Genomic DNA, 18,583 nt, shown 5'->3' with positions numbered 1-18,583 from the left:
GTTATTGTGTGTTTTAAACACAGTGTTGTTGTAGTTACTTTTAGTCACCAGTAGATGGAGATAATTTGATGCTCCTTAAACATTAATTGACGTTCCAATCCAAAAGGATGAACTTTCTATTTTTTGGTTTCATGACGGTGCACCCACATTTTAGCATTAAATCATCAGAATGGGTATGAAAAACAGATTTGGACAGCAGGGATACCCATCACAGTGGATTGCCCAATCATTAGAGCTGGCTCTAAAAAAAGAGCCGTTCCAAAATTACTTTAAAAAAGAGTCACAAAACAAAAGAACTTCACTGAATACTCAGTCCACTCTACTGCAAGAAGATCTTCTTTCATAAAACACTGCGTATATTAAAGTCAGACCCAGAACTTTCTTCTGTTTTTGCAGGCCCACTGCTATTTGTCAACAAAAGGGGAAACAACTTGAGCCATCACGTGGTCCACACCGATTGTGATTAGGAAGTAGTTCAGGAAACACCTTTATTGTTATTGACCGGCTGCATGAAAACAATGAGAAACAATTGGAAACATCAAAATGAAAGCAAAACATGACGAAAAGCTCAAATGCAAGGTACGGATTTATTTAGGTGCATAAATTTAAGCTACGTTACTGAAAGTTGATGGTGTCGAGCACTTTGAGGGAAGGAAAGAGCAGCTTAATGTATTATTTGCTTTACAAACAAATGATTCATTGATCACTGATACAGAGTCTAAACACAGATGTATCTGGCCCTATAGAATATAGACACTACATGAGAAGGAGCAAATAAATATGTTGAAGCATAAAATATTCTGAGTGGAAAAATAATAAAAGACAGCTTCTTACTTAAATGAAACGTTTAAAAAGACACATCACACCTATACTTAAAAAGAATAATACAGTCAACTACTCATGTCCACAGTGTATTTATCTGCTTGTGTACACAATCACACACTATGTGCACTAAACTGTCACTCACTGACAACAACAAAATGTAAAACTTTACCACAGTTCAAAGTTATTCGATCACACATAAAACTAAAAGTTGAATGGTTAAACTTATACACATATAAGTTGGACAAACATGAACGACTAAAACTTAATAAAAACCCTGAAGATGATCAGACCGGTATGATTTAAATGTTGCAAATCTGTCTGCACACACTGTGATGCCACACAGCTGGTTCAGTATCAGCAAAGTTTCCCTTTATATTCATTGTCTTGTGTGGCGATCAGCAGTGATGTGGTGGTTCACTTTTACACTGTGATCTGTAGCCTATAGTTCGGCTTTAGCTTCTAACTATCTTTGTCTTTTTAACCTGTTGTTGCTGCTGAGTCAGTTTGACATCCTGGATATATCCTTCAAACACAGACTGTAGACCCCTCTGTCTGCTTCTCTCTGGAATCACTCTTTCATTTCTCCATAAACATAATATTTCTTCAGGGAGTGCAGTTAGTTACAGTGTGGGCTCAATGCTTACTCTGACAGCTTGTCGGACCATCACATAGGGGCAATTTAAATGTTTCTTTGGTTGAATCTTACATGGTCAGAACCATACCCGCAGCTCCTGACTGCCGAGATACGTTTAGCCTTTTATGTGAGATAATAGCATGGGGTGAAAAAAAAATAAAAATGAAAACAGGAGCAACAGGTTTCTGGAGACGAGGCTGGCGAGGGTGTAGGTTTGGTTTTGAGATTAGTAGAGACATGTTTGAAACCCGAGCTAACGTGTTCGTGATCACTTTCTCTCTTTCACTAATGCACAAACGCTCATAGCAGCTCGACGTTGCAAAAGTGCTTTATGGCGACGTATTTTACATTTTAGGAGATATATTACACAGGATACATTACAGAACATTATATTGTACCAAAGTATTTGAAGAAGAATCACCACTGCTGCTGTTAAAAATATAATTTCTATGATTGAATCTTAAAGGAAAACCATTCTGTGTGTTTGTGTTTGTCACTGTTACATGCTACATATGCGTAAAAAAAAAAGTATTTTTGAGCATTATCATATCGACGTTCCTCTTCTTTCTGTTCAACACGTTGTTGTAACACAACTAAAAAACATGACTTTCCCCGACTTTCTCACTTGCTTCTCGGAGCCTGTGGACTGAATTCTCTGTAAAGGACTCTGAAAAATGTTTCCAGGGAAATTCCATAGAATGTGACATTATGCACATTCCCATGCCTCTCTTCAGCTACAGCGCTAAGGTGGGATTTATACTTCTGCACTGAATCAATGCCGTACCTGTGACGTAGGCTCTGCGTCGATGTAGGGCTTTGCAAATTATGGGCCCATAGCATATGCATTGCTGCCAACTTGGCAACTATCTTGCTAGATTTAGCCACCTTACCTAGCATGTCTAGCAACTTTTTGGCCAGATCTCTCTCTCCCTTGAAGAGAGTCACCAGTTTTCCTCAGTGAATGTTTCTGTATTTGTATTTCCTCACTTTGCAGCATTTTTTCTTAATGTTGTGCATGTGTTTCACATTGGTGAAGATCCACCGTAAATACCTCCATCACTCTGCACTGGGAGGTTAGCTTGTGTTACACAAGCTGTTTGGCTATCCAGTGTGGTTCTTGCCATGTTAGCAAAGTTGTTATTTAAAGAACATTTTTTTAACCAGGACATAATGTCCTCTTTTTCCTTTGGAATACAAAGTGAGAGCCTGTCTGGTAACAGTCGGTTTTGCTTCACACTACTGGTGTTGTTGGCCTGCGGTCTTAAGCACATGGCAAAAGAAAATGTGACGGTAAAAACACAGTGATACCTCATTCTGAGGGTGCAATCACTAATTTACAAGCCTGAACAATCAGCGAGATGGCTCTCTGTCTGACTACCTCTAGTAGGTCTTTGATTGATTGTATTGGACACGTCCCAACTATCCACATGCAAATCAACACCTTTGTTTGTGATTGCAGTGAAAGTTTAATTAGCTATGTGTTAACTGAGCTAAGTAATGTGACAAAAAAGTGCAGAGGAATGAGTGTAAAGTTCAACAGCCGGATAGAGGGGCTCGTTGAACGTTGCTTTGAAGGTGTGGAGGCGGGTCCAACTGTCAGAGGAAACTCTGTAGAAGGACAGAGTCCCAGCTGGCCAGTCCAGGTACACCCCCACCCGACTGGAGCGCGAGCAGAGGGAAGATACACTGACGCTCTCATTGCAGTGCAGAACAAAACAACCTTCATCAGAGCAAATCAAACACCAAGACCTGTCGTTGCATCCCAGCTTGCAATCATCCACATCACCTTTCCTGCCAATGCTTCTGTACGTTAACCCCATGGTGAAGGGCTCCAACACCTCCATCTCCCAGTAGCAACGCCCATCTAGACCCTGTTGACACAGCACCTGTTGGCAGTTATCGAACCTTTCTTGGTGATGGGGATATGGCTGCTCCTCTTGCACCCATGTCACCTTTCTGTTCCCTTCAGAGAGAAGGAGGTTCTTGTGGGCTGTGTTGGGGTCCAACGTGAGCTCACAGGCATCTGGAGGTAAGAAAACACTTCATGTTAAAAGCATAGACTGTACTAATATCGCTGGGCAGCACTCCACTCAGGGAGTGATGAAGAAGAAGTCATGTTTTCTGTCCAGACTGCCTTTCCTCCAGTAAGAATCGTCAATATTCTTGTTCCTCTGATGTTCACCAGTTCATTGAAATCATGATCCATCACTGTGGTCACAACATTCTTTAAATGTTCAGCATTTACACAGATACTTACATTTCTTGAATCTCGTTCTCATCCGGTGACTTCCACCATGTTCAACACTGTGAAGAAAAATTATGATCAGACCAAGAGCGATTTAAAGGACAACGTGTTGCTCTCAGAGCCTTCTGCTATCAGAGTATCAGATGTGTCTATTGTGAATCCATCGTATATAAATCTACGGTTGGTGTTATCCAACCTGTAGTGCAACTGTACATTACTACATTTGATCAGAATTCAGGCTGATGATAGGGTGCCCTAGAACAGTGATGGCCAGATGAAGCCTCATGAGCCCTTTTCTGACCCCAGTGGATGGCGCTCTTGGTTTAAAGAAAAGGGCTCAAGGAAAGGCAATTCAGTTTGCTTTCAACCCTTTGTTGAAAGGAGAGTGCCATCTAGTGGGCTCACAAAACAAAGAAAATGGTTCATGAGGCTTCATTTGGCCATCACTGCCCTTGAGTACACCCTTGACTAGTTTTACTGTTGGTCATACACTCCATCTTACTGTTGTGCATTTGTAGAGGTAGTCCAGTAGCACTTTTTCTCAGTTCAGTGGAAAAGTCAAAAATCTGGTACTCTAGCGTTGTACTCACTTGAGTATGTTGAGCTTGTATTGTGGATTTTCTCTCAGCTCAGAGAGCAGCTTCTCTCCAGAGTCTCCTGGATTGTTGTAGCTCAGGTCCAGCTCTGTCAGATGGGAGGGGTTGGACCGTAGAGCTGAAGCCAGATCAACACAGCCTTCTTCTGTGACCTGACAACCTGACAACCTGTGAAAACAAAGTGTTTGGTTAATTAGCATGCAGGTTCAAGATGCATTTATATAAAGCAACTGCACCAGTAGTGAGTTTCTTGCATCCTTGAGTGAATCTAAAGAAGGCTGGCATAAATTGATGAGCAGCCCTTGAGCAGAATTCGGTACTTATGTGATGTCGTTGTGGCAGCATCAATAAAAAGCAGCGGCTAGAAAATGAAGTTTCACCAGTTTGATGGTAGAAGTAGAATCTAATGCAGGGAGCATCATGGCCAGCTCAGCCTGAAGGAGCAGCAGTCAGAGACTGTACAAAGAATGAGTTCTGCTGTGTAAACATCTAATAAATACCTCAGTGTCTTCAGTTTGCAGTATTGACTCGACAGTCCCTCACAGAGCAGCTTTACTCCTGAGTCTTTCAGGTCATTGTTGCTCAGATCCAGGTCTCTTAGAGGTGAATAGGGGAACTTGAGGCCAAAGGCCAGATGCTGGATTGACTCTTCAGTCACTTTGCAGTCTGCTAGTCTAGAGATGGAAAATAGCGTTAAAGGGTTTTAAGGATAAAGAAAAAGGCACAATATACACAGTGGAGTGCAGATCTCTCCAAGGCAGCCAAGCAACCACCCGGGCTGATCATGGCCGCTTAAGACAATTCTTGAAATTGCAGCAGACATGGCGCAGCGTGCTCCAGTATCGTCCTAGAGGCCAGTAAAAATATGCGCCAGTCGGAACATAGTCAGGTCTCAGCCATGACATGCAGAATTGTCCCTCCCAGCTTCCTTACAGTCAAAATGGCGATGAAAAGAAAAAAAAGGGGAACTTATTCATCTTGTATCGGGAACAAAATTAATCTGCAGATGCTGCGGTTCAGATTGAGACCAAACTTGTCTATGATTTCAATTTCTGATATAGGCCTGCAACAGATAGTAAGGCTTGTTGTTTTTAGCCAAGACAATTTCTGGAAAACATGTGGCCCGTACCAGTTGCTGTGAGAGTGAAGAGTCAGCAGTCAATGGTGGTATAAAACATTTAATTAAACAGGTTTTTCAGCAGTTGGGAATCACCGCAACCATGGGAGGTCCTTGAGCATACAGTCATATATGTGGACACAAATTATTAGAATGATTGGTCCAATCATTTGTGAGATCAGGTGCAGACAGACAAATCTCCACCATAGCTTAGCAGAGATGATAAAATCAACATACCGCAACCAGATTATGTTACATAATACAGGGAAGGTAAACTTACATGGCCTTGCTGCTGATCCTCACAGCTGGTATCAGCCTCCTTCTGCCTTCGTCTGATGTGTTGTAACTCTTCAAGTCCAACACATCCAGATGATCCTTCGATACCAGCAACACGTAGGCCAATGCAGAACAGTGCAGTGGAGTCAGCTCAGTTTTGGAACGATCTGATGATTTGAGATATTCCTGAATCTCATCTTTGACTCTGTGATCTCTCATCTCAACCATGGTCTGGAAGAGGTTCATGCAGCTGTCTGGAGAGAGGGCCTTCCTTCGGATGGCTTTGAGGTAAGTCAAGATTTTCTTGTCAGTACCTTGGCTTGGATCTGTCAATGTCAGCAGACCCTCAAGGACTCTTCTGTTGGGTTCTACCATGAGGCCAAGGAGGAATCGCAGGAAGAAGTCCAGGTGGCCGTTCTTCTTCTCCAACACTTTGTCAACTGTCATCTTTACAAGATCAAGTAAAGTATGTTCTTTGTCCTTCAGATCGAGGAAGTTGCCGAGCTCTTCTGTGTTGTTGTTTGTGAAACAGTCATAGACAAACAGAGCTGCAAAGAACTCCTGTATGGTCAGGTGCACAAAGAAAAAGACCTTTTTCTGCGAAAAGACTTGTTCTTCCCTCAGAATTGTGTTGCAAAATCCAGAGCAGATGGTTGCCTCTTCTACGTCGATGCCACAGTCTTCCAGATCTTCAGCATAGAAGATGAGACTGTTCCTCTGCAGGTGAACAAACGCAAGCTTGCCGAGTTTCAGGAGAAATTCTCTGTGTTTCTTCAGAAGGCTCTCTTTGTTTTCCTCTGTCTTCTGGTCATATTTTCTGCTTCTGCATTTTGTCTGGGCAAACAGGAAATATGCCATCATCTCTGTTAGAGTTTGAGGAGTTTCAGCTTTCTCATCTCCTCCTCCAAAGATCTCCTGAAATAACACGGCAGAAATCCAGCAGAAGATCGGGATCTGGCACATGATGTCGAGACTCTGTGAAGAGCGAATGTGTGAAATGATCCTGTCAGCGAGGCCTGGGTCATTTCTAAATCTCCTCTTGAAGTATTCTTCTTTTTGTGGGTCACTGAACCCTCTTATCTCCGTCACCATGTCGATAAAGCCTGCAGGGATCTGATTGGCTGCTGCTGGACGGGACGTTATCCACACGTTAGCATTAGGAAGAAGGTTACCCTGGATGAGGTTTGCTAGAAGATTCCCCACAGATGTTACTTCACTGACTGATGTTACCTTCTTGTTCCTGAAGTCCAGTTGAAGTCTGCTTTCATCCAGGCCGTCCAGGATCACTACAACTTTGGCTTTGGTGAAATCTTTTGAGAGATCATGATCATGGATCGTAGGATAGAATTCAGTCAGGAGCTTTTGCAAGCTTTTATTATCTGTACTCAAATTCAGCTCTCGGAAAGCAAGACTGAAAATGAAGTCAATGTCCTCATTTTCTCTCCCCTCGGCCCAGTCAAGAATGAATTTCTGCACGGAAAATGATTTTCCAATGCCCGCAACACCCTTTGTTAGGACCGTTCTGTGGGGTTTCTCTTGGCCAGGCAAAGGATTGAAGATGTCACTGAGGCTGATAAATTCTGAAGGTCGTTTAGGTTTGATGAGTCTGAATGAATGTTCATCATGTGGCCCTTCACTCTCTCCAGTGGTGATGTGAAGTGTTGTGTAGATGCTGTTTAGGGAGCTCTGTTGGTCACCATTACCTTCAGATGTCAGAGTGAATTTCTTTTGAATTGCTTCTTTAAGATTCTTCTTTGCTCTCAAGAGATGGCTGCCCCCTGAAACAATCAAATGCATGCTTGCAAATCCCAGAAATTCCAATAATAAATGAGTGGTTAATATCAAATAATTTTAGCTAGGTCTTGTAAACAGCACAAGCAGACACATAATCTTGGCCTAATTAAACTTACCAGTCTCCCTCTGGTGTTCCGGATCTTTTCTGAGTTCCTTCTCACACTTTGTGCAGGTGCAATCCGAGCTGAAACACAGTCTGCATGACCAGTGTCCACAGGTTAAACGGACTGGATCCCTCAAAACCTCCAGACACATGGAACAGCTGGACAGCTCCCCAGTCAGCTCGCTGTAGGGTGAACAACAAATGACTACGTTAGTCCTGTCAGATGTGTACCGGGTACAGTTTTGGGGCCACCGTTGTGCATGTTTTCAGTTTTTGGGTCATTATTTCCATTTATTTCAAAAAGTCAACACACTTGGACAATTACATCTTGTGTTCATTCGTACAGGCAGGAAATAATTCCTGTAACACAATAGCATGCATTTACTTTTACTGGGTAGTAGATAATTTAATTTTCACTACAGCTTGTGTTCCTTTATACAGAGCAGTCTAAGTTCTGAATGGCTACAGCGTGCATATTTAAACTTTTTTTGTTCATTTTCTGTTTTATAATTTATTACATTTTAAGTATGACAAACTTCTTAAAAGACGGAATTGCTGATTTTAGTATGCTTTAAATGCAAGATCACCACCTCGCCAAATTTAAACAATGTAAAAAAAAAATCACCAAATATATAAAATTAGGTCTCAATATCGTGAAAACTGAGATAGGAGTGTTTCTGCTGAAGAAGCTGAAACAAAGATCAAGCAGCTGTGAAGCAGCAGACTCTTGTTAGCTGCTAATTTAAGTAGCACAAAGCACCCATGTCACAGTAAAGTTGACCTTTGACCTTTTAGATATAAAATGTCATCACTTCATCATTTTATCCTGTCAGACATTAGTGTGAAATGTTGTTGTAATTAACGAATGAATTCTTGAGTTATGACCAAAAACATATTTTGTGAGGTCACAGTGACCTTGACCTTTGACAACCAAATTCTAATCAGTTGATCGTTGAGTCCAAGTGAATGTTTGTGCCAAATTTGAAAAAATTCCCTCGATGCGTTCTTAAGATATCGCATTAACAATATGGGACGTTCGCAATGTCACTGACTTTGACCTTTGACCACCAAATTCTAATCCGTTCTTCTTTGAGTCCATGTGAATGTTTGTGCCAAAGTAGAAAAAATTCCCTCAAAGTGTTCCTGAGATACCACATTCATGAGAATGCGACAGACAGGGCTACACTGACCTTAAACTTTGAACGCCAAATTTTACTTCATCTTTGACTCAAAGTGGATGTTTGTGCCAAATTTGACGATACTCCCTTAAAGCATTTTTGAGATACAGTGTTCACAAGAATCGGACGGACAACCGACAAACATCATTCCTATGGCCACAGGTATTGCCAGCATGTAAGCATAACAAGACAGACACCTTTGGGGTTTTTCCATTGTCCAATTAGATGATCTAAAAGCTGTTCCTTCTGTAGTGGCGATGATAAGTGGTAGCGTGCAACAACATTAGCTCACTTTCAACGTCGCTCTAGGCAGGATGCAGCAAACAGCAAAAGGTGCTCTGTCTGATCAGGGTAGGCTTTAACAAAGAAATGCAGTAAGGTGTGCCTCATGTTTTGCAACCTGCAAACTGAATACATGAAATTAAATTACCTTTGTGTAGTTTCAACACCAAAGTTCAGCGGCTCGTACATGGATACGTCACTCTTCATAGACACAACACTGGGAGCTGTGGGCTCATTGCCACTCGACTGTGAACTAAAAAGAAAAAGAGAAATCTTTAATTTATGTATTACCTTTGCATCTATTCAGAGACTCATTCAGCAATCAAGAACACATCTATAACCTAGAAATGTTATTAATGGTTATTTGGATTACCGTCTTCTCTTAACACCAAAGTTGAGTGGCTCATACATGGATACATCACTCTTCATAGATTCACAGCTGGGACCTGAGGACTCAGCTTCACTTGTCCGTGATCTATTTAGAGAAATCCTTTTATTTATGTATAACCTTTGCATCTACTCAGTAACTTAGTCAGCAACCAAGAGCACATCTATAACGAGCCCAGTCTCACTCCGAAGTCGTCAAAATCCGACGCATGGGCAGTGACTTGCAGTGTCAGAAACCTACGAAAAAGGGCGTTCTTTAACATCAGCATGATATGTGGCCAGTTGCTGTTACACGCCCAGCAGCGTCAGGGGGAAATGTGGCGGGACACGGACGAACAACTTTCACCTGAGAGAGCAGTGTTCACATCCTGTAAGATTCTAAAGCCAAACCCTGTTGTTTTTTCCTCAACCTAACCTTGTGTTTTTATTGTTGAAGGAAAAACAATGTCAATTCAAAGTGTTGTACCAACGTATGCTTTTATTTTGAAAGAGACTGTATGTTAACGTGAAATTTCCTGTGAAAACAGAAGTGTATTTTGAAAGAAGACAATGCATGTAACAGGCAGAACTTTACATGGTGTCCCAGAGCATCAACAACCAACACACCCAGGGTACCTTGCACGTCATATGTGGATGTGGAAAGTATGTGACGAGGTCGGAGTGAGAATGTGCTGCTCTACCTACAAATATTAATTTATTTAATAATGGTGCACAAAATTTAGGATTACCGTCTTCTCTTAAAGTTGAGTGGCTCATACATGGATACATCACTCTTCATAGACTCACAGCTGGGACCTGAGGACTGCGCTTCACTCGTCTGTGAACTACAAAGAGAAGAAGAATTTAAAAAGTCTAGAAACAACTAAACATAACTTAGAGTCTGCTCTATGAGACTTAGAGCTTAGATCAGGCCCAAAAAATTCAGCCCGACCCGGCCCGAGCCTGTGCACGTTGGCTGTTATAATTAACGCTAAGGACACACCGAGCGCGTTAGTGCCGCGGAAGTCCTGCGGGGAAACAGCAGTAACCACAGTGGCTAAAAGATAATTTGCACTACAGTCTTTTAGCAAAGGACAGCCCAACATGTCTGAAGACTTTGAAATTGAGGAGGAACAGCATTTCTTTGTTGAGCCGTATTTGTCTGAGCCCGAGTATACGGACGGAACTCAGGCTACTGGACGAAGCAGCCGCCGCAGCTCATGAGCCTAACCCTCAGCCAGCTGCAAAATGCAAAGCAATGCCAACGGATGAGGAAAGTCTTTGCTGCTCAGACTGGGAATTGGCGATGCCTGCACTTGAGAATCTGGACATCAGTACTGACGAGACTGCTGCTCTTCAGAGATCACTGATCACCCTGAGCGCGCACACGTGAGCGCGGAGCACAGAGAAGCAGTCAGAGCTACAGACTACAGTGAGGCTGAAAACAGAGTTCATATGATGTTTTTCCAAACAACTTTTTATGTCGGGGCTTCAGGACACTTGGATCACTACGGATGAGCAGTATGGAGATACTTTGTAGATTCAATTTTGTGTTCTTGGACGTTAGTCTGGGGCACCATCAGCCATTAGGTGTGCTAGCCGCTCCCCCCGCCGATCTCCGAAAGGGATGTGAGGACTCTAAAACTTCACCAAGGCCTCCGTCGGCATATGGGTGAGTAGATAATAGCTGAATTTTCATTTTTGGGTGCACTATCCCTTTAAGCTAACATCAGCAACATTGGTGCCTGAATAGGGTGGACAACAAGACTTTTTGTCCCCCCACTTTCTGTGCACACAAGAAGACATGATGGTCTCTATTGACGTGAACCAAGTGTCACAGCCAGATCACAGTAAGGTGCCTCCTGCCAAGTGCATTGGGATTGTGCTAAACATGCCTTTGAGAATTTCGTGGTCAAGCTTCCTGCAGTAGTAAATTGCAGTAGTAATGTTTCATGGTTTTTCATTGGCCCTAATACCCTCCTGCATCATAGAAAGTACCTTTATGGATATAGTGGAACATTAATCCTTCAAGGTCAAGGCCTATATACACACACACACTTATATATATAGAGGTGGGAAGTAACTAATTACATTTACTCACATTACTGTAATTGAGTTGTTTTTTGTGTAATTTGTCATTTTTTCAGTAGTTTCTGAAATCTGTAATTTTACTTTTACTTGAGTAAAAGGTATTGAGGTATTGACATATTGTACTTCGCTACACTTGAAATCACATCTGTTACTAAGTAAGAAAAAAAAAGTTTTCAGCTAAATGGAAACCAAAAGGGTGAATCTCGGAAATCTCACGTGGAATTGACCCAGAACAAGCGGCCGGTGCCGGCGAGTTACTGGAGAGAGAGATGGAGGAGGGTCAGAGTGCTTCGGCAGAAGCACAAGCAGAAAAATGCGGCCCAAGTTGCGCTCTTGTGTGTTCACCTGAGTGTGTGTGTGTGTGTGTGTGTGTGTGTGTGTGTGTGTGCGCACGCACGTGTGTGTGTGTGTGTGTGTGTGTGTGTGTGCACGCACACGTTTCTGTGTGTGCGTATCGGGGCCGAAATCCGCCGTGTGCGATACAGAGAGCAGAGGAGCATTGTAAAGGTGCGACCATGTAGAGACAGAAATGACATGCCGTCATGTAAACAATATGTCATCACGTTATAAAGTGAAACATTTTAGCGTATAATATATGTATTATATGAAGCGTCCATCGCGCAATATAATATAACTTTAGTTTATGAGGAGATCAGACAGAGCCCTCTCCTCTCCTCTTATCCACCTTATTTTTCACGGAAACACGGAGGCAAAACAGAACGCAGCCAGCTTCCGTTTTTTGTGCGACACTTCCGGTCCAGCACTCTGACCACTGTGTAAATGGGAATCGCCTTGTTGTTTACCTTGCTTAGTTTAGCTATATATATGTATATATCATATTTTTCACGTCACTATATCACCGTTTAGACTAATCTGATGTTTGTAAAATCTATAAACACAATGACTGAACAAACATTAGTATTTTCTCTCTGTGTAATTAATAACATGGTTATCGTAGATTAGCTGGGCTAACCGTTAGCTGTTAGCCGTTAGCGTGTCTGTAATAACTCACTAAACTCACAAAGTGGCCCGTGAAGAAAATATTTTCTCCAATGGATGTCTTAGTTACAACATGATAGAGCTAACTGGAGTAGTTTCATGTCGTATCCGACAACGGGAGGCTTTTAACGGATGACGATCCTGATGTTAGCTTTGTTGCTAGTGTTAACGTTAGCTGTCCCTGTCAGCTGGAGCCACTGATGCTTTCTAGACATCGTGATTTCCCAAAACTGAATAAATACCACACACAGCAACACAAGACTGCTTTGCTAGCTCAGTCATGTTGTAACGGCTGGATGGTTGATGCGTACATGCTGATTCAGGTGCTATCAGAGCTGATCCGCGCATCACTATGGCTTAATGATCAACTCAGTCAATTAAAACAACCCGTCCTGTGTTAGGAGTGTATGTCGCTGACAGAAAGAAAGAAAGAAAGAAAGAAAAGGGAAAAAAGATAGAAAAGCAGTGTACACCTCACATATTTATTTCTCACAGTTGCGCGCACGTGTGGCTGGCATGCAGAAGCACCGTCTGTGTGTCGAGGGTGCGAGCCGCAGCTTCAGCTGCTCAGGTAGAGAGGCTGTGTAGCCCGGTGTGTTTTTTCACTGATTCGGTTCTGCAGGTTCTCTGCTGGTACACTGGAGACGGGGATCAAGCAGTTTGTCTCACTCGGGATAGATTGTGCTTTTTTGGTTCATAGTTTATGATTGACGTGCGATTTATTCGCATTTAGAGGGAATAAATTTCCGTTATAACGGAAACGTGGGCACAGTTATCTATACAAAATACACAGACTAACTAACTAACTAACTAACTAACTGATTGAATAACATAAACAACTGAAAACTGAAAAAAAATTAGCTTGCACCGTTAGCTCCGGTACGGGAAAGCATGAGGGAAAGCGGCTGACCGGAAGTCACGCACAAAAAAATGGAAGTTGATCACTATTTACTTCTGTGTTTGAAAATAAGGTGGATATGCTTTACTCACAAGTGTGTGAATTGACCTGGATATGAAGTGTCCGTAGCGCCAAATATTATAACGGTAGTTTCTAAAGAGCAAAAAAAATAAATAAATCAGCAGCAGAGGTCATATTTCAGCAGGGGAGCACCACCGCTGCTAGTTGCATATAGGGGAAACACTGTTGCTCAATGGATTTGTTCTGTTTTGGAATACACAGTATTCTTCCAAATTAGTGTTAGTGTAGAATTTCGCTTCGACAAGCTCTCTCTTTTTTGATCATACACCTGTTTGCATCTCTGAGAATAATGGCCAACAACATTGCTCAACAGTTTGCTTTGTGTATCATCAGTCTAACAGTTGTGTTGGTGAGGCAGGGCTGCACAATATTAGACAAAACTGACAATGCAACGACAATTTTGTATATTGCCATATGTATTGCAATAACTTGAATAGCTCTATTTGGAAAGAAGTCATCATTTGGGAGTTGGAAAGGCTGTATTTGCATGAAATATGTATTTTACAATCAAACTGTCCTGGAAATTGAGAACTTCACAACCTAAAGTATTAACCAGCAAAATAAGTATGGCATATTGCCTTTGACTAATATTAAATTGATATGATGAACTTATACTGTCAGTCTCACAATGTGACTATTGCGCAAGAACACATTGCTATGGTGATGCTCTAATGATATTGTGCAGCCCTAAACTGAATTGAATCCTATGGTAGAAAAATAACCAGTTTTTGGATTGGATTTATGACCCCTGAACCATTTTTGCACTGCATAGGAGTGACCCCCATCAAGTTGTTGGAAGTAACTAAGTAACTTCTACTTTAAGTACATTTTAAACAAACTACTTCTTATTTTTACTTGAATAGAATTTTTCAGTACTTTTTCCACCTCTGTATATATATATACACACACACGCACACGCATATATATATATATATATACGCATATATATATATATATATGTGTATATATATATATATATATATATGTGTGTATATATATATATATATATATATATATATATATATACACATACACTGAACAAAAATATAAATGCAACACTTTTGTTTTTGTGTCCTGAGGCCCATTGTTGTGCCATTCATCCACGACCATCACCTCATGTTGCAGCATGATAATGCCCGGCTCCATGTTGCAAGGATCTGTACACAATTCCTGGAAGCTGAAAACATCCCAGTTCTTGCATGGCCAGCATACTCACCGGACATGTCACCCATTGAGCATGTTTGGGATGCTCTGGATCGGCGTATACGACAGCATGTTCCAGTTCCTGCCAATATCCAGCAACTTCGCACAGCCATTGAAGAGGAGTGGACCAACATTCCACAGGCGACAATCAACAACCTAATCAACTCTATGCGAAGGACATGTGTTGCACTGCATGAGGCAAATGGTGATCACACCAGATACTGACTGGTTTTCTGACCCCCCCAGACCCCACCAATAAAGCAAAACTGCACATTTCAGAGTGGCCTTTTATTGTGGCCAACCTAAGGCACACCTGTGCAATAATCATGCTGTCTAATCAGCATCCTGATATGCCACACCTGTGAGGTGGGATGGATTATCTCGGCAAAGGAGAAGTGCTCACTAACACAGATTTAGACAGATTTGTGAACAATATTTGAGGGAAATGGTCTTTTATGTGTTTAGAAAATGTTTTAGATCTTTGAGTTCAGCTCATGAAAAATGGGAGCAAAAACAAAAGTGGTGCGTTTATATTTTTGTTCAGTGTATATATACATATATGTGTGTGTGTGTGTGTGTGTGTGTGTGTGAATATGTACATGTACACACACACACACACGTGTGTATATATATACACGTGTGTGTGTGTGTATGTACATATATACAGTGTGAATATAAAGAGTAAGATTCACTGTGTATAATTTTGAAGGACTAATCCATAGGCCTACTGTGCTATATAACTTTCTACAGTGTGTTCAGCCTTCATTCATGACATCACAGCTGCTCATTAATGATTGGCTTGTACATTACCCGATCAGCTCATGGCTGGAGCACAGAGATTTGGATCGCTTCCTCATCTTCCTCTTCTTAGCCATTTTGACTGCTGCAGCTGAAACAGAACTACAGGAAGCAAAATAACTTTACCCGACATCTGTCAAGAACTAATTCCAACATGGTGTCACGTTAATTCTTTAATTTGATCAGTTTATGGCTAAGGTGTCAGGAACAGACATGAATGACCAAGGACGGGCTGCAAGAGCCAAAATTTACCTTACATTTATTTGATTTTTGTCTGAAGTCACTTAAAATAAAAATGTTTTATGAAACTACAGCTATGGTTTCAACTGTGTATGTTAATATGTAGCAGGTCCCAACTACATTGAAACAAAGCTGGAATATATAACATGATATAATGATCCAACAACATAATTCTATTGACTGAAGTTATTAAATAAATTTAGTGGAGTAGAAGTATAAAGCAGAGTAAAATGGAAATATAAGAGAGTGTGAAGACCTCATACCTAACAGTACTTTGTTACTCACATCACTGTATATAGTACACATTTACAACAAAGACGTGTTTTTAAGTTTTAAAATCAACTCAAATCATAAACACCTACGTCTGTCAGAAAGCTTTACTTCCTTGTTCAGTGTTCTGTGGCTGCTCCTTTGTGAGCGCTCAGATGGGCGGGCTGTGAAACAAACAGACAAAAAAGAGGAAGTCAGTCTCAACGTCCTCCTTCCTGTTTCAAACAGGCTGTTGATTATCAGTTGGACTGTGTTCATTTTATCCCAGCAGCTTTGTGAAGTCGTGTACTCAAACAATCTCTAAAGATCCCTTTTAAAAAGACTCAAATGGAGACAAACTCTAGTAACACTCATCAGATCAGGCTCTCTGTTACAGTGTGTGTGTCATTAGATTCAACCGCAGCTCCAACACGCTGCACTACTGGACGGTTAGTGTCACCTACTGGAGAAAAATTATAGGAACAAGTGTGTGGAAATCAGCAGAGTGCACATGAGTGGGAGAAGCTCATTAGTTAAAGGAATTTAAAAATAAACCTGAAGATTAAAAGAGACATTAGTTAGTAAAAAGAACAAATTGTCATTAAACTGAACATCAGAATAACAATCTTTAATCAGATTCCTCCCCTTTTTTCTGTCTTATATTCCCCTGATACGATCGATCTCATGCAAAGATCTTTAGGACTTGTATTTTTTTAGCAACTAAGTAGAAAAAATATAAATATTTTCGTTTGTTTATTTGACTTTTTTTTAATAAAAGACACTTCCCTGGTTTGCTTCACATATTTATTTTGTTTTGATTTTTCCTTGTTTTAATATCCATTAATAATTCCTTTATTATTTCTCTTCCCTGTCATGTTTTAACTCTTTAATGCTCAGCACCTGGAGCTGAATTTTACTTGTGCTTTACTAATAATGTTTTATCATAATGGCATTATTTAGCTGGTGAAAACAATCTATTTGTTTACCATCAAACAGAATAGCAGCTGTAGGTACTACAAAACATTTCATATTCCTTTAATCAGGTTCCTCAAAGCCTTTTTTATTATTATTTTTACTTTAAATAGTTTTCAATATTGCTGGTGCTGAGTTTTACTACTGATAAAGTTTCATTTGAATTTATTTACACGAGGCCTGAGCAGCATAAAACAGACACGTGTGTTATGATAATAAATGTACAGAATATTTGACGCAGCTCCGCTTCATTTAATGTTAGCAGACCCTTTGGCGTCGCCTGGTGGTGGAAATAAGTACATGAAAAACATGCTGCTGCGCAGGAGTGACGCAGTTCTTTGTTTACTAACACTATAAATAACAAACAGGCATCATCTCCTGTTTTCACATTTCATATCAGCTCCTCGCATTAAAAACTGTCTACTTATATATTTGATGTCGTCATTTGAATCCGTTTGAGGTCAAAGTTTGCAGAAACTCTTGTGCGCTCTGGACTCAGCTGCGCACTCCACTTCTCCCTCTGCACAAACAACATGTCGGCTGAGCCTGACACCAAACTGCGCACTTCCAGCAGAGACCACGAACCGATCAGCTGGTCTGATTCAGACATGCACACACACACATGTTCACAGGTTCATGCACCGACAATCACCTGAAAGGCTTCAAGGCGTTTGCTCCTTATGGCGCTGCGGATCCAAAGTCTCTTCTCTGGCTGTATCGGGTCACAGTCGATAACACGCAGCTGTAATAGATGTTGGAAAGTACCCGTCAGTTCTTTCTCGGTTACTTTCGGTTTCGATGCACCTCCCCTCCCCCTTCAAAATAAACTCCAGATATCACCGTCACACACTGATGACACACAGCAGGTTCACAGGGTCAGTTTGGACTCTGTAACAGAGTCACACAGCTCCTGATGATTATTACTGATGGAGTTCAGTTTCAAACCTGCAGCTTTACCTGACAATAAAGATGACAATAAAGTCCCAATGTCCTCAAACAAGACAGCAATAAAGTCCAATGTCCTCAAACGAGACAGCAATAAAGTCCCAATGTCCTCAAACAAGCACTTGCTGGGTAACTGTGTCTCAGCTTGTTACTGTTGCTAAAGTTGGTCAAATTTGTTGCCATATCAAACTACAAACAAAATAATCATAAATAAACAAGTTTCAACCATTAGATGTGATCAGGTTTTGGACCTTGTCTACTTTTGTGTTGGGATCGGCTGCAGACTGACTTGGCAGAGATGGCTGCCATCTTGTTTCTACATTGTTTCTACATGGATCAGTGTATTGTGCTCTTACTACCACAGAAAAATTGTCCATGAACGAGGACAGCAGGTCTGAGTTAAGTACAATGAAGTATAAGGGTAAAGTAAACCCAAAATGTGGTCTCCTCATATGAGGACACAGGGTCTCAGGAGGATATAGGCTATATATATGTATGTATGTATATGTGTAGCATATTTCTGCACTGGTTTGTGTGTGCTTATACGTTCTCTGTTTATGTGGACCTTTGTTTGTCATTGTGGGCCTTGCTGCCCTTGTTTTGGTTTACAGCTGGCTTTGAGATGTTTCTCCCGTTTGGTCAGCAGAGAAGTGAAGACTAGATTATATCAACCAAATCCTGGTAGATCTTG

General features: G+C 41.2%; 1 protein-coding gene across 1 annotated transcript; it reads right to left on the bottom strand.

Annotated features, from left to right (window-relative positions):
- Positions 1 to 568: 568 nt before the first annotated feature.
- LOC125883387 (NLR family CARD domain-containing protein 3-like) lies at positions 569 to 17,751 on the bottom strand. The gene is made up of 12 exons (XM_049567618.1): positions 17,600 to 17,751; positions 16,089 to 16,160; positions 15,499 to 15,588; positions 10,166 to 10,261; positions 9,424 to 9,525; positions 9,199 to 9,303; positions 7,604 to 7,773; positions 5,698 to 7,471; positions 4,801 to 4,974; positions 4,295 to 4,468; positions 3,717 to 3,763; positions 569 to 3,482 (listed from the first exon to the last, which is right to left on the bottom strand). Exons 3-12 carry the CDS (start codon positions 15,561 to 15,563, stop codon positions 2,950 to 2,952), a joined length of 3,240 nt encoding a protein of 1,079 aa, XP_049423575.1. The 5' UTR covers positions 15,564 to 15,588; positions 16,089 to 16,160; positions 17,600 to 17,751; the 3' UTR covers positions 569 to 2,949.
- Between the last annotated feature and the right edge of the window lie 832 nt (positions 17,752 to 18,583).

The sequence above is a fragment of the Epinephelus fuscoguttatus genome, linkage group LG23 (genome assembly GCF_011397635.1).
Source record: "Epinephelus fuscoguttatus linkage group LG23, E.fuscoguttatus.final_Chr_v1".
Lineage (NCBI taxonomy): Eukaryota > Metazoa > Chordata > Actinopteri > Perciformes > Serranidae > Epinephelus > Epinephelus fuscoguttatus.
The sequence above is the reverse complement of the archived record's forward strand: the minus strand, read 5'-3'. Positions and strand labels throughout refer to the sequence as shown.

Excerpts from the sequence above, each read along its gene's own strand:
- LOC125883387 (XM_049567618.1), bottom strand. The coding sequence starts at position 15,563 with ATGGCTAAGAAGAGGAAGATGAGGAAGCGATCCAAATCTCTGTGCTCC. Across the intron at positions 9,304-9,423 it reads TTTGGTGTTAAGAGAAGACG|TTCACAGTCGAGTGGCAATG; the intron begins GTAATCCAAATA and ends TTTTCTTTTTAG. Across the intron at positions 7,472-7,603 it reads GGAACACCAGAGGGAGACTG|GGGGCAGCCATCTCTTGAGA; the intron begins GTAAGTTTAATT and ends TGATTGTTTCAG.